This window comes from Pelecanus crispus, chromosome 3 (assembly GCF_030463565.1).
Source record: "Pelecanus crispus isolate bPelCri1 chromosome 3, bPelCri1.pri, whole genome shotgun sequence".
NCBI lineage: Eukaryota > Metazoa > Chordata > Aves > Pelecaniformes > Pelecanidae > Pelecanus > Pelecanus crispus.
In genome coordinates this window covers 130,954,642-130,971,059 of record NC_134645.1, presented here as the reverse complement: position 1 = coordinate 130,971,059, position 16,418 = coordinate 130,954,642, and the positions used below count along the sequence as shown (strand labels likewise).

Genomic DNA, 16,418 nt, shown 5'->3' with positions numbered 1-16,418 from the left:
TCAGTCCTCTACGGCAACGCATCAGAGCCCGTCCCGGAGACACGGCAGGGCTACGCAGGTAACGAGACACATGAAATGTCCCCGGCCTCTCCCGGGGCAATGGGCAGATCTCAGATCCACCCTCACCAGAGGAGATGCCCTATTTGCTGCCGGGGGCTCTGGCATAATAAGCAAGTCCTTCGCAGTTGGCAGGCTTTGGTTTTTAGCTTACATCTGCAATCTTGAGCTTTCTCGCCAGGATGAGCCTTGTCTCCTCTCCTCCCAGCAGCTGGTCGGGGCGAGGACCTCCTGGGCCATCAGTCCAGCCTTTTCACCATGTAAGGCCCTTCCAGCTCGTAGCCGATCTTCCTGTAGTAGTTCCTTGTGCCAACACCTGTGAGAAGAACAACAAAAAGGTTTAATTCAGTGCAATGCCAAATGAGTTGGAGAAGCCAGGGCTGGGCAGGAAAGTCATTTCCATGGAGGGATGGGTGCCAAAAGGAGCTCAGCCTCTCCGAACAGTCTGTGCTGGGCCTCCCCGTCTGCCGTGCTGGAGTGGGGGTGTTTACTCGTTAGCATCTGGACTGATTACGGTGTTTTTAAGGGGGGGAAACGCAGGAACATAGCTGTTCTGTCTGCCCTGAACCCTGCGCCCCATCCTTTGTCCTGAGAAAGGCCGTGAGCTGTGAGGGAGAGAGGAAGCCACACAGGAACAACGAAACGTGAGTCAAGAGTTCAGAGTACCCCAGGTATAACAGAACCCAAAGTCAGGCTCTTGAGAAGCGGCGGCCCAGCTGCAGGCATCGTTATCAGGAACTGAAGGGCTCTAAAACCTGACAAACTCTGTCCAGTCGCTCCTAGAAATGAGCTCAGCTCCACTTCAGATAGAGAAGTGGGCTCCGCAGCCGCAATCCAATTTCCTCGTTGAAAAGGACGGCTCCCAACACCTCAGCTCTCAAACAGCCTCTTCCCTCTCCTTCCTCTCCGAACGAGACCCCGCGGCGTCTGCGCCCAGGGTGAGCCCAGCCCCACCGCCCCAGGCTGCCTTGCACGCGGCGTCCTGCGGCAGGACAGGTCCAGCGCAGCAGCCTTCCCCCTCACCTTATCTAATTACTCACAGATGCAGACATTAGTCATCAGGGGAGGGAGGAGGAATCCGGCACCATGGCATCACTGTCAGCGCAGCTGGCGGGTAGGGACAGAAGGACAGATAGGACACGGCTCTCCATCAAGGCAAGCGGCCTCTCTTTCCTCTAATCTCATCCCTCCAGCCAGTTCCTGGAAACAGCGGTGCTTGCAAATGGCTCTCCAGGAATCTCTGGCTGCATCTCCTATGCAGGGAGTGACCCGGTGCAGCCGGTAACCCCTTCCTGCCCGCACGGCGCTGCAGCAATTTGCTGCGGCAATCTTACCCGCTGCTGCTTTGACAGACTGGTTTCAAATAGCAGTAATGTATTTCCTGAATGCCAATTACAATAGTTACCGAACGGCTTAAGCACCGCAGCTCCAGACAAGCCCCCAGCCAACATCCTAGAGAAGCATTTTATTAATTTAAGGTATGGAAAAGACACCTGAAACCCAGACCTGAGATGTCCTCGTGCCCCTCATTCCAGCTGAAGCTGGGAAGAGCTTGAAAAACCACAAAGAACCCCAAATTGGGGAACACCTGAGCAAATGCACTTCAAAGCAGTGGCAAAGCCCCTGTGGCAACGCAGCAGAGCACCATCCTCAACTAAAAACATCCAGAAGGGACCCAAATTCACTCAGCTTCAGGGTGAACCTGAAGCCAAGTTAAAACCCAAGTCCACTGCAAACACATCCACTCCCCTCTTCCTGATCTCTGCCCGGGAGGGTCGGGATCTCTAACCTGGAGCAAACTATTACCTTTATCATTATCTTGCCTAAAAAAGCATCCTCTGGGTTCATCAGCAGAGATACTAGGGTATGACATACAGATTTTGGCAGTAAAACAGCAGAGCCACCCCACCCGTGGCCCTGAACAACTTGGTTAAAAGGATCAGCGAAATCTAAAGCCGAAGAACAACCCTCTTGAAGCTAAAGGACAACCGAGTAATTCAGCCGATGGTTTTAAAAGCACCTTGCTCGGAGTTATTTAACACTCTCCCCCCTTCTTTTTTTTTCTAAAGCCTTGGGAAATGCGTGGATTTCAAAGGCGGCAGGTTAAGTTGCGTCGGAGCACCGTGCGCTGCCTCCATTAATCTCAGAGCTATTAAGCGGCGCTAGTTAAGCGCCAGCTCTTCCTCGTTTGAGGGCAAGGGGTTCAAGCCATTAACAAGAACGATGATGCAGTTGGCTGGCCCTGGGCCCCAGGGGTCCCACGCTGAGCCGCGTCGCGAAGCGCCTCAGTCGTCATCCCAGCCCCGCTCGTAGCAGTAACTTCTTGCGCGACGTTACCGCCTTTCGACGGGGAAGTCTTCTGCGAAGAGGAGGCAGGAGATGACTCAAGCTGAGGGCTGCGCGTGAACGTACGGCGTGGCTTCCCTGCTGCCCAGCTCTAGCTTGGGATGTCTCGCCAGCTCCAGCGCTGCAGGAACGTTTTCAAGGCAAGAGGCTTTTGACGGGAAAAGCTCTCACCAAGACACCTGTATTGGGTTTGTGTGGCAAGGTTCTGGGAGCAGGCGGGCTTGCAGGGGTGGCTTCTGTGAGAAGCTGCTGGAAGCTTCCCCCATGTCCGACAGAGCCAATGCCAGCCGGCTCCAAGATGGACGCAGCGCTGGCCAAGGCTGAGCCCATCACCAACGGTGGTAACGCCTCTGGGGTAATGTATTTAAGAAGGAAAAAGAAAAACTGCACAACGCCAGCAGCAGTCAGAAGAGAGGAGAGAGAACATGTGAGAGGAAGGGCCCTGCAGCCCCCCAGGTCAGTGCAGGAGGAGGGCAGGAGGGGCTCCAGGCACGGAGCAGAGATTCCCCTGCAGCCCTGGGGCAGCCCATGGCGAGGCAGCTGTGCCCCTGCACCCATGGGGGCCCCCGGGGAGCAGAGATCCCCCTGCACCCGGGGAGGAGCCCACGCCGCAGCAGGGGATGTGCCCGGAGGAGGCTGGGACCCCGGGGGAAGCCCGCGCTGGAGCAGGCTCCTGGCAGGAGCTGTGGCCCCGTGGGGAGAGGAGCCCAGGCTGGAGCAGGGTTGCTGGCAGGAATTGGGACCCCGCGGGGGACCCACGCTGGAGCAGGCTGCTCCTGAGGGGCTGCACCCCGGGGAAGGGACCCACGCTGGGGCAGTGCGTGAAGAGCTGCAGCCCCGGGGAAGGACCCACGCTGGGGCAGCGCGTGGAGGACTGTCTGCCGTGGGAGGGACCCACGCTGGGGCAGGGAGGAGTGTGAGGAGTCCTCCCCTGGGGAGGAAGGAGCGGCAGAGACGACGTGTGATGGACTGACCGCAGCCCCCATCCCCGTCCCCCTGCGCCGCTGGCGGGAGGAGGTGGAGAAATGGGGAGTGAAGTTGAGCCCAGGAAGAAGGGAGGGGTGGGGGGAAGGTTGGCTTTTTTAAGATCTAGGTTTTATTTCTCATTCCCCTACTCTGATTTGACTGGTAATAAATTAAACTGATTTCCCCAAGTCGAGTCCGTTTTGCCCGTGATGGTAATTGCTGAGTGATCTCCCTGCCCTTATCCCGACCCATGAGCCTTTCGTTATATTTTCTCTCCCCTGCCCAGCTGAGGAGGGCAGTGACCGAGCGGCTTTGGTGGGCACCTGGCATCCAGCCAGGGCCAAACCCACCACAACACCCCAAAAAGCAGCCGTTGGGTTTGTGTCCAGAAGTGTGGAAGCCAAGCATCCAGGATTGTGCCCCCGGACCATCAGCCCATAACACCGTGTTGCAGCACAGCGGGACGGTGGCAGGCTGCTTAGGCACTGGGGCAGAATCCGCATCTGGAGGCAGGTGTGGAGGTACACACCAACGGGACAAGGACTTCTTAGAGTCTCATCTGGCCTAACAGGAGTGGATCAGTAGATGGAAGCACTTGGTGCTCCAGCCCACGCCTCTAGACTATATGTGACTGGAGGGGGTGACTTCAGACTGGGTTTTTGTTATTCTGGACTGCGTGTCCCCACCACACGCTTGGTTTGAAGTTGGCCAAAAAGCCATTCGTTCAGACCCCTCTGCCCTCTTCAGAGGGTGGACTATGTTTGATCTGCACCTGGAGCAAAGCTTGAGGTTTCGATTCCTCTGAAATGAACCGTGCTGAAATGCACAAAAATCTCCCCACGAGCCAAACTGATGCACGGCAGGAGAGGATGAGGACAGGATTCACTTCAGCTGCTCTGAACCCAAAGGCTAACAAACCCAGCCTACAATATTCACTAGGATGCCATTAACACAAAGGTATCTCCTCGTAGTCAAAGTATAGCAAGGAAATGACAACCAGCACAGAGGACGGGTGTTCTGAGATCAGCACGGCACAACTGGAAGAGAACCGGGGAGTTGAAGCATGGAATTAAAAGCAGGCTGACAGCCAGAAACCATCCACAGCCTTCCTCATCCATGGGAGAAGTGCAACACAGTAGGCACTGCTAAGTGGAATAAAAGATCTGTGGGACACTAATAACTGCCTGTAAGTCATGCAGAAGGAATCCATCCTCACAGACCTCTCCATTGTGAAATTATCACAACTTGGTATGAATGCAATGTCATAGAATCATAGAGTCGTTTAGATTGGAAAAGACCTTTAAGATCATCAAGTCCAACTGTTAACCTAACACTGCCAGGTCCACCACTAAACCATGTCCCTAAGCACCACATCAACACGTCTTTTAAATACCTCCAGGGATGGGGACTCAACCACCTCTCTGGGCAGCCTGTTCCAATGCTTGACCACCCTTTCCAGGAAGAAATTTCTCCCAATATCCCATCTAAACCTGCCCTGGCACAACTTGAGCCCATTCCCTCTCATCCTGTTGCTTGTTCCTTGGGAGAAGAGCCCGACCCCCCTCCCTGCCCCCTCCTGCCAGGAGCTGCAGAGCGATCAGGTCTCCCCTCAGCCTCCTCTTCTCCAGGCTGAACACCCCCAGCTCCCTCAGCCGCTCCCCACCAGCCCTGTGCTCCAGACCCTTCCCCAGCTCCGTTGCCCTTCTCTGGACACGCTCCAGCACCCCAATGTCCTTCTTGGAGTGAGGGGCCCAAAACTGGGCACAGCATTCCAGGTGCGGCCTCAGCAGTGCCGAGTACAGGGGGACGATCCCTGCCCTGCTCCTGCTGCCCGTGCTATTCCTGACGCAAGCAAAAAGACCAAAGCTGCAGGATTGTGCTGCTCGTTTCTGATCACAAGGAAAGTATCACCATGCAGTCCTAAGAAAACCAGAGCTACAGCTATTAAAGCGTGTCATTTCATCTGCTCACAAGTCATTCTAGGGGTAAGTGCTGGAGAAGCAACTTGCAACGCCCAGCATGCACTCAATGCTTGTACATGAAGCATACCTGAAAGGAAGGTCTTGATGGCACAAGTTCTCTTCCCAAATCTTTGGTGCTCTAATTTACAGCAAATATACCCCAGAGCTGGTGGGACCTGTTCAGGCAGCACTCTTCCCACTGCTCCAAGTCACACCTGTGCTTTCCAGTGAAAAGAAACATCATCCAAGAAATATCACAAAAGAAACATCACGCAGGAGTGGAAGAGTAAGGCCAAAAGCTGGCCCAAGAAGCTTTTTGACTTTCCAAGCCACAACTGGCTGCATTTCTCATTCTGGGTCTTTAAAACAGGGTTTTAAATTTTAAATATTCCATATCAAACTATGCAGGAGAGCTTAGTTTGACCTCAGCAGAGCAGATTTCAACCAACCAACCACTTCCAGATTCACCGCCAGTGATCTGGTTGAAGGGCAGGGGCTGTGATCATGCCTGCCTGAATGGAAACCCGTGGCCAGGGGCCAGCTGCGGCTTTTTGGAAGCGTCCCTCACCGCAATCTTCAAATGACACATCCTCTGGCAACGGCTGCTGGTTAATTTAATCGCCTTTTATTCTCTTCTTTTGGAAGCATCTGAATAATGGTGAAGCCTACTGATAAAACCCCAAACCTGGCTTTTCACTGTAACATTTAAACCTCAAAATTAATTAAATAAATTTAAAAATTCTGCCTGTAGTAGGGGACAGAGAAAAGTGACCACAGCATCAGGGTTAAACACTCTTCTGGCCCAGAAGGACGAGCAGTCGGCACGGGACTGCTACCCAGAGGACGGCAGAAATCAGACTTCATTGCCCATTGCAGCAACCCCTGCCCATGACCTTTTCTGTGCAGAGCCCATAAATACACCCTTCTGACTCAGCCCTGCCACACAGAAATATTGCGATGCAGCATCCGAGGCTGAGTATCCTCAAAGATTCCTTCACCACGGCTCACTAGTCACAGAACTAAGTGAAAATGAGATTGTTTTCAGGATCATTAAAGAGCTACTAATAGTTCATAAAATTTCCATAGCAGAGACCTACCGAGGCACACAAGAGACTTTATGCAGGCCTCCGCATCTTTTGGCAATGACTAAAATCTTTTCTGAAGACGCACAGTCAAGGCATATCATGTCTCGCAGCTTCCTTCACCCTCAAAACATTTCTTAGAAGCAGTTAGCGGGGCCCTGTGTGCAAGGCAGCGAACCTGAGTCAGCTGAACTTTCCCAATTGCCTCAATCCATTAACGTGCCAGCTGCAATTCTGGCGATAGCGAAGCCTCTTCCAGGGTTTTTTGGGGAGTAACTACCTGGCTCGGCGCTTTGCCTGAGGAAGGGAGAGCCCTGGGCTCACTGTGCGGACACCCGGATCGTCTGTAGGATGTCTGGCAAGTAGGATTGTCCTTCAAGGGCGCTGAGAAAAGGGTTCGTGGTTAGTGTAGGCAACAGGGCAGGAAAGGGTGACGCTACGCTCGCCAAAGCGCTACGAATCTCACTCAGAATCAGCAGCGAGTCTCAAGCCAGCCGTGGGGATTTGGGATGGCTGAGGCTTCTTCTCTTGGTATCAGAAAGGACGTTCCTCCTGCGACCGCCAGCGCTGCCGCTGGCACAGCGATGCTCTACGAGGGGAACGCTCTGCCACAGTCGGAATATAATTATTTAGAGAAGGACGCAACAAATGCTTTCGCAGTCACCTACAGTACTTCCATGGACATTGGTAAGACACAGCGACGGCACAGAGCCGGACAGGAGGCTTGGAATCCGCTGCTGCCACGGGACAGACCATAAACATCTGCCTCTTCAACAGGGCTAGAAAAGCGAAGAAAGAAAACAAGAGCTCTGGGAGAGCCTCCTTGGCCTCCAAACACGTCTCCCATGATCAGACCAAGGCTGCCAAAGCATCAGGAGGATTCAAAGGCCGTCATTCAGAGATCACAAAGCTCACATTTTAGAGTTTCTCAAGACTTGGGGTCGGGTGACTTGGAGCCTGACGTCAGCGGTGAGCGAGAAAACACAATCCTCTTTCTACCACGGCTCTTGGTGGAGACTCGGGCTACTAAAAGAGACGTTTTAGGTTTTGCTTTATGCTCCTTGCTTTGACCTCCACCAAGTCCAAGAAGACACTTTGCTAGCTGCCAAACAAATGCCTTGTTGTGAAATCCACTGCTATCCAAAACCTACGCTCTGCACAGGGCTTCAAAGCAAAGCTGACGCTTACCGGCACTTGGAGGCCACTCGGGCAAGCGTCCAGCGCTTGCTTCGGAGCGAGCCCTTGCTCTTCAAGTTGGCAGGACCTGTTTATATGAGGACAGGTCAAAACTAGGGTTTCAAATACATAAGAGTGTTAGGAAAATAAGATGAGGGAACATTTTCTTGTCTATTGTATACCGGACGCTGACCGAAAAACCACACGCCACATTTCTGAACTGATGCATGAGTTAAGAATGCACAGCAGATCCATCCACGGCCTCCGATTAGTTTGCTTTGGCATTTACACTTTTCACAATGCTGGATTTTATCTTCAGGGAGAACACGAGGCTGTTTCATGTGAATCACTACCAACCAACCGCAGCGAACTGTAACAATGGGGAAAAGGGAAAGGATTTGAGATAACCAAAATGCCTTATCAGCACCGGGGAAAGAGAAAAAAACAACATTCTTAACACCACTGAGAAAACCTGGGCACGTCAGAGCAATCAGAAAAAAGTTATTAATTTAAGAAACCAAGGAACAATCCTTACATCAACCCCTGCAGCAAAGATTTTTTCTTTTCTTTTTTTTTTTTTTTTTTTTAAGATTAGGTAATTGGCAACTTATTTCCCAGAAGTTCCTAAAGATGCCGAGAGATAAAAATCCTATGAAAATTAGGAGTTGGGGCTTTTGGAAATGTTACCCAGGATCTTGCAAATACAATACTCTCAATTTTCAAGTTAGCATAGAGAAGAAATGCAAACATGCTCGCTTTTCTTTTAAAACAACAGATTCTGTTGAGAATTACTGAGGACTACTAATGCTTTGGCAGTCATCAGAAAACATAATCCAGGCAATGCGAATGGAAAATAGGAACACGATTTTTTTTTTTTTTAAAGATAACTGAAAATATTTTTATTTCAATAAATCTGCTTTAAAAACGGAGCACTGGAAACTCTTTTTGATATTTTTTTGCACCCATAAGCACATGGCCGCACTGGGGTCTGAAGCATTCTCCCCGCAGAGCGGCTCTCCCCACGTGTTTCAACAGTCTCTAGGGACTAAATCCGGGGATGGGAGAGTTCAGTATTTCATGACCTCCCCCTGCTGCAGCAACCACAAAGAGCTAATTAGCGTCGCAGTTAGGGCTGTGATTTAGACATATCTTTATGTACTTACGTGATTGTTAATATCACTGCGTGCGAAGCATTTCATAATCCTTTCTCTAGTAAGGGCGAAATGATTAGCAGAATCAAACCCACTAGCAGCAACTGTGCCTAACCTGTATTTAGTCTGTGCGTTGCTGTTTGTTGGACCTGGAAGAGAAATCCGCACCTGAAAGCCTCTGGGTTTTTTTTTTTTTTTTTTTGTCAAATGCTAGTTGTGCTTTCTTCCTGCCCGGATTGCTTCCCAGAGATTTTAAATTACTATTTTCACAACACCTCTCTCTAGCAGGGAGGTACTGTCATTGCCACGTCCCAGAAGAAAAGCCAAGATCCCAGGCAGCTGGGTAATTTGTCTGAAATCACAAAGCAAGTCTGCGATAAAAAAGAAGCCCGGGTCTCCCTTCCATCAGCTCAACAACTCACTTCAGTACTGCAAAACACTGATGGCCTTTCAGATTCGAGATTGGATTATTTTTGAAGCCGTGACCCACAAGCAGAAAGCCCTGAATATCCCTAGCATCCCCCGCCAGCCTCCCATGCAAATCCAATCCCTGCTCCATTTAAAACCACTCTGGATTTGATGCAAACGCAAAAAGCTGCAGTCCCTTTCTGATAGAGCTAATCCTTCCTCCAACTCGTGGTCAGCTCTTGAGCTTGATAAATAAAAATGAAGGAAGAAACCACAGTACGTAAACAGCACGGGAGACCCTTACTCTCTCCTTTGCAACTTACTCTTTATACACTACAGATTTAATTTAATTTAACCCGATTTACATCTAGAATGGCTTGGCATGGTCTAGGACCTGGCCAATTTGAAAAACTCTTTTTTTCCTCTCTTGCGTCTCCCACAGGAGAGGCAGCACCCCATTTACCTTCAGTCCTTTCAAACGGAGACCTCTCACCTAGCAAACGAGGTCCCCGTACGCAGTCCCGGTTCAGCCCGTCCTCCCTCTGTCCCCGGCTGCAGAGGGAGCCTCAGCAATTATTTTGGAGGAACCACCTCAACTTTAAAGGTTAACACGAGCTGCGACGAATCGTTCTGTATCAGAGCAGCGACATTGACTCACCGGCAATTTCAAGGTGAAAGAGGGATGTCTGGGGACACCAGCTTCGGAGGCCAGCTCTCCTAATTTGCCGGGGTAGGTTTGCCAAACACCAAAGCACCAAACACAATTTAACGGGGTAAGTTTTTGGAATGACCCTACAGGCTGGGAGCCTGGCGTACCCAAGTGCTTTGCGGGGTACAGACGCGCCAGCCCCGCTCTGCAAAGGTATTTTGGTTGTAAGGATTATAGTACCTTGATAGAGTAATTTAGTGAACTGCTTATGAAGCTTTATTGAAACAAAGCAGATATACCATAGAACCACAGAATCATTTAGGTTGGAAAAGACTTTTAAGATCATCCAAATTTCCTCCTATCCTGTCACACTGCAGAATTTGTGTGTTGGTGAAGGTGCAGAGCTAACAAGGAAAACAAGGATAGCAAAAACAAGATAGAAAAACAAGATAGAAAACAAAGGATAAAGCAAAAGCTGTATCATATTAACAAATGGATTGCTTGGGGATTTTCTGATTTGTTCTTAAGGCCAAATCTCAAAACCAAGACTGTCACCAATGACTTTAAAAAAAAAAAAAAAAGAAAAAGAATTAAATGAATGACAGAATTAAAGAACTGATTTTACAGCATTCAACTTTTGGGGTGCCTCTTCGCACACAGGAGATGCCCTGGCTAGAACTGATTTTTAAATGGCAAGTCTGCAGCTAAGACCCATCCTAGAGCTTCCAGATGGTGAGATTACATCTCATTGATCTCTTTATTATAGAAGCAATATTTCATTAATGACTACACAGGCCTGCCCAAACCCAGCTGCACTGAAAGCATCCGCTGTCAGGAGAGAGAAAGCCACCACGCCAACACCGCCTTTAACCGCGACAGATGAAGCCAGAGATGACGGATCTTCTGACTCTAAACCAAGCAAAATTAAATATTTAAGAGCTAATACCGTAACTTTTCTTACACTTTAACGAAGTGCTGCCACTGGGCATTGAGAGAGACAGGGACAGTGAAATGTGGCTGCTACTCAACCTCAAATTTGTCAAGTTAAATGTTTGTGAGATTTTAGATCTACCGGCTACGTAATGTCTTGAGGCTTCTTCCAGAGATGGTTGCTGAAATATCCAACCCAGCTGGTAAGGTATTACTGAGAGACTGGGGATTCAGGATGACTCACCAAGCATGTGAGGCATTCACAATCGATTTTCTTTCCTATAGGCTATGAGATTTTAAAGACCAATGAAGAAACACTCAGCAATCTTGAGAGTGAGCCTACCAGTCATTAAATCAGCAGCATCCCCATGCATCCACTTCATCATAGAACCACAGAATGGTTTGGGTGGGAAGGGACCTTTAGACCCCACCCAGCCCAACCCCTGCAGTGAGCAGGGACAGCTTCAACCAGCCCAGGGTGCTCAGAGCCCCGTCCAACCTGGCCTGGGATGTTGCCAGGGATGGGGCATCTCCCACCTCTCTGGGCAACCTGTGCCAATGTCTCACCACCCTCAGCGTAAAAACATAGTACACAGCTTCAAGAATTTGTTTCAATACCTGTCCAGTGCAGGAAGGAAGGGGTCAGAAACCAGCTTTTTCTTCTGAACTTCCCCTCTTACTCATCAGAACAAGAAAGATATCATTAGTGTTACAAATATGATGTGTCTGTATTGAAGAACAAGTTAAAAGATGCCTGTAGATCTACAGTTTAATAGTGCAGATTGCTACATCAGATGTTCAGCACTTCTGGTGAGTAAAAGTAGTGTGAGAAAAGAGCAGAAAGACCCCAAATGCCTAGCAGGAATCCCTGCGACGTGTTCCTGTAACCAACAGGCACGCTCAGCAGTTTAGGTGGCTCCACCTGAAGGTTATTACCGCATGTATTTTTTAATAAAAAGCATCAAAGCACTCAAAAAAAATAATGCTACTGATTAAAAAGAAGGGAGAATGACCCCGCAGGGAAAAAATCCTTTACGATCTCTTCTCAGTTTTGCATGTGTTTACTTTATTGTCCGTCTTGCAAGTTGCTGATCGGGCTCCTACAAGTTTGTGTGTTCGTCTGGAGCCAGCAGCAATGCCAGTGGAGAGGATCACTCGAACATCAATTATGTTTGCATCTCTGCAGTGCAAGGAGGCCCTGAAAAGGCTCCGGTGTGGCAAATAATGAATTAATACAGTTAATATAAGTTAATATTAGCTAGGTTCTCGCTTCCAAATTTTGCAGACAACACCCCTTACCTGCTCTGCAGAAACACTGTTCAGCTTAGTTCTGAGCAAAGCACACCAAGATGGGCGGTTAATGAGGACCGTGCACGCTACGGGCGATTTTTCTCCGGCTCTTCCCCAGCTACTCAACTTCTCTGATGATCCGGCTAATGAAACGGGCCGGCGACGCTTGACATCACCTGCTCCTCCACGCCTACCATTCAGAAATCCATCCTGCCTTCCCATCGCCACCTTCAGCCTCAGTGCACTCAGGCGTGAAACATCCCTGGCCTGTGTCCATGTTAATTTTCTACTTGACAGAACACAAATAGAAACCTGGTCTGGGGGAAAGCTGATCATCTTGCCGCATAGTAATTAGCTTATAGCGGGGAGCGGCAGCAGTGCCAGACCTCCACACCACCGTGATAAGGCTGCTACGTCACCGGGATGGAGCGAGGCTACGGTGAAATCTCGCTGCAGGGAGACATTAAACTACCGCTTCAGAAGATGAAGCGTGCTGGTGCGGATTTGGCTGCCGTTCCAGACACCTCTCCAGTCTTGGGAGGAAATTACCGACAAGGTTTGTTTAAAGGCTACTTGGAGACAGCGTAGGCACGGGTGACAAAATGCCTGCACTTTAAAGGAGAAAGGAAAGGGTGCTTATTAATGGACCTCGGCGCATTCGGTGTGAACAGGGCAAGCACCTGTGATAGGGGAATTCAGTCTCATCCCTCCCCCCACCCCCAACAAGCATCTTCTGTACAGAGATAAGGAGACAATCCTGTTGGTACGAGCCAAGCTAGTCTGCTTTTCCGATGCCAGCACAAACAGATAACGCTGACAGACGTCACGGCAGATACTGCAGCCGAAAAAGCTCTTCCGTGCAAGCACACTGTATTTATAGAGCTAGCTTTTAGCATTTGAAAAGTAATTTGCAGTCTTACAGCGCATAAATACTTGGTCTGTGCATTCCTGGTCCCTGCCCTTGCCCAGCAGCCTCACCCACAGCATCTCAGCTTTCAGATTCACTAAACCAAGGAGGCAGCTCACCTGCCGCAACCAGCACGCTCGTCAAGGACAATCAGTAAGACGCCAACCCTTTACGGACAACACGGCTGTATAACGGTGCCGTCCCTCTCCTTTTGGCAGCTGATTTAGGCTAGGTAGACAGGGATGGAGACAGCTACTCAATAGCTGGATACCTTCAATGCCTCCGCCGTGAATAAAGGGAATACTCAGTGGTAGCCCCATCTTAACTTCATAGAAGAAACTCAGGTTATGGAGGGAAAATAAATAAGCCATGTACCGTCACTGTTAAGCACCACTGGTACCGAAACCACCAACCTCTGCTGTGTCCGTAGAAAGTGAAGTTGGAGGCAGCTACCTGTGCTCCGCACGTGCCAGCGGTGTAAAGTTTAGAGGAAAGCGGCTTTCACGTGCTGGAGACGTGTGAAGGGCACAGAGAGGCAGTGGTGGACAGTACAGCTAGGGTTTGGAGCTGGTAACATTGAAAATCCACCTGTAAAGCCAGCGGCTATCCCTGAGGCAGGAGGAGACATATCCTTTAAAAAAACAAACCAAACCAAACCAAACCAACAAGAACGGCGATGTTACACGCCGAGTCAAAGCAAGGTATTTTGGTGCCAGGACAGGATGTCAGCCTGGCACAACCCCAACACTTCTCACAAAGAGGAGCAGGAGATTAAGGACTTGGCAAGGAGCTAGCAAAGCATAACAGCCCGGAGCGCACTCAGAGCCAGGAGGAGCCCAGCGTAAAGCCAGGCTGCCCGGGCGCAGGCGAGCTCTGACGCATGGACGTCTCGCACTCGGTTATTGCTAAGCCGCGTATCGGCACGGGCTGCTCAGAGCTGCGCAGGTATCGGCCAGTTGTGCTCCAAGTCTTCAAGGTAAAGGCGTGAAGGCCACGAAGGGCAGCCAGCATGACAGCAGCACTGAGGAGATCCCTTCACTGGCTCAGCTCCGGGCTGTGGCACTTTCTCCCTCCTTGGATGAGCACCCGGGCTTTGGCCGGCGGTGCTGGGCGCTTCCAGGGGCCATAAGTCCTCCTGAGCGACCTTGAACGTGTGCGTGCCGCTGTCACTCTGTGCGGCTCCGTCCGCTCACTCGCACCCCTCTGTCTCTGTAGTCCTGCTGATTACAGCCTCTCTCCAGATTTCCTAGATTGCTGTAATAGATGGTGCATGCGTTTAAAGAACAGAAATGTTTGGGATGGGCACTTTCCCAGAACTGCACCTGCATACACATCGAGTTCACAAAGATTATTTTAAAAGGAGGTAGGGAAGCATTTCTGCCTCGTGGTTTTCAGTATCATGTGTAACTACAGTACTTTAAAAGAGAAAGGTTTCAGCCTTCTAATTTTGTTGCTCAGGTGCTTCAAGTAATTGTAAAGCACTGACTCAAATCTCTCCGGTCGTCATTACTGCCAAAGGTAACCACCAAAATCAGAGGATGACATCGGAACAATTAAGTTTCTGCTTAGAGGAAACACAAAGGACCCACAATGTCTGAATTTGTTGAAGAACATCCAGTCAGGAGCTTTATGCTTCTGTCATTTAGGAGGGGGAGGACCCAGGACTCCTAATATTTCAGAATTTGTTGTATGTTACATTTCACATACTCCTCACTGGTGGTGTTTTAAAGAAACAGTTTGAAGTACTTGCTACAGGATTAGGGTCAGAAGGGGCTAATTATGGGATGTCGAGCAGCAAAGTCAAACCGATGGCAATAGGAATCCCCAAGGACACAACAGGAAAGGTTTTAACAGAGGACCGTTCTTTATCCATCTTCACCTAGACCGAATGATTACTCCTCCCAATCTCAAGGTACAACGGCGAGGCAGCGCAACCGACCCTAAAAAGCTCATGGGAAGGGGTGGGGAGAGAAGTTTATCCCTTGTTGCAGGCAGACGGAGTGGCAAGGCAGAAAAATCCCTCGAGGGCAATCAGATACAAAGGCACCCTCTCTGACTCTAGAAGTCCTTGGGCAACAAATAGCTGGAGGCCGAGAAGGTGTTTGCATGCTTACTCGATATTCACTCCCTTCCCCAGACATCCAGCATCGGCAGTGTCAGAAACAACGCATTGATCCGACCCGCTGCAGCCTACTCATATTCTTCGGGCAGAGGCAGAGTCTGAAGCAAACACGCTGCAAGTCGGACTAAGAGACAACAGGTACGAGGGCTGCGTTGTACTTATGCCGTGGGAGGAAGGCGGGGAACGAGCGTGTGTTTGTCCTAAATCATCCTCTGGATGCTGTGCAGTTTCTGACAAAAAGCCTGTAGAGCTCGAGTCGCTGCATGCGACTGCTCGCCGCTGACTCCCAAAGGGGACCCCGGCAAGTGCCGACACCTACGGGCTGCGAAACGGGAGATAGAGCCTCAAAACAGATCTCACAAAAATCCCACCCCAAACAGAAACAGATGCAGGTCCGTAAACTGAATGGTAAAAGAGGACAGGAAGGGGAAGCTTCGTTAGGGATTGGAGTAGCATCTTCGTACCAAAAGGAGAGAAAACCATGAATACAGAATTGAAGCGTCGGCTACTGCCAAAAAGGAAGAAGTGATTATAAATTCAGCAAGCTTATGAGCCCACCCACTAGCCTCAAACACCAAGGTTCTTTACATTTTCAGTGCCTAAGGACTTGCGGACATCAGAAAAGTAACACGTTCCAACTTGTTTTAGTGTAATTTAAGTTTTGGGGGGGCTTTTTTTAAAGGGAAAAAAGATGCAAATTCAAAGCAGGTACAACTAAAAGAAAAAAAAAAACCACCACAAACCCAACAAAAGGCAAAGAAAACACACATGCAATTACAAATGCTGGAAAATGGAAAAACAGACATTTTAGATCAGACCTCCCCAGAGCTCTGAATAATGGAGTGATGCCTCCAGGGTCTACCATTCAGCTACCCAAGCCTGCATACTAATATACTACTCGCATCAGAAGAGTAGAAAGGCACCACTCATGCAGAAAATTACCTTAAATGAGCAACGACTTCATGATAAACAAGCCACTCGCTTTTTTACTTCGCTCTTTGCTTTAGGTGGGGGGGAGGCCACCTCTTCCCTATTGCTAAGGAGCAGACAGAGCACGCTTCTGGCTCTGTACGGAAACCTTGCAACAGGCCACAAAACCACCTCCTTATTGTGAATATTTAATTCTGGTTGGTTTGGTCAATCATCAAGATATGAGATTGCATCTTTGGGGGGAAGGACGTACCTTGCAATCACTAACATCCAGGGTCCAAAGCATCCAGGACCACTAGCATCCAAGCTTTAAATAGAGCAGAGAATTCGCACAGTGGCAATACCAGAGGTATAACTACAGTGGCACGCACAATATGAAACCAGAGTATCTATGGCTGATGTCTTTTCCCATCCCATCGCTGCCCTAATTTCCCCATGTGCTG

At 49.7% G+C, this 16,418-nt stretch overlaps 1 protein-coding gene across 3 annotated transcripts in view; it reads right to left on the bottom strand.

Moving 5' to 3' along the window:
- Positions 1-200: 200 nt before the first annotated feature.
- ELP3 (elongator acetyltransferase complex subunit 3) overlaps positions 201-16,418 on the bottom strand; it is a 99,031-nt gene continuing 82,813 nt past the window's right edge. For all 3 annotated transcript variants that reach the window (XM_075707443.1, XM_075707444.1, XM_075707445.1), the window contains exon 15: positions 201-373. In XM_075707443.1, coding sequence (XP_075563558.1) covers positions 297-373 — 77 coding nt within the window. In that variant the 3' untranslated portion in view covers positions 201-296. The remainder of the gene's footprint in view (positions 374-16,418) is intronic.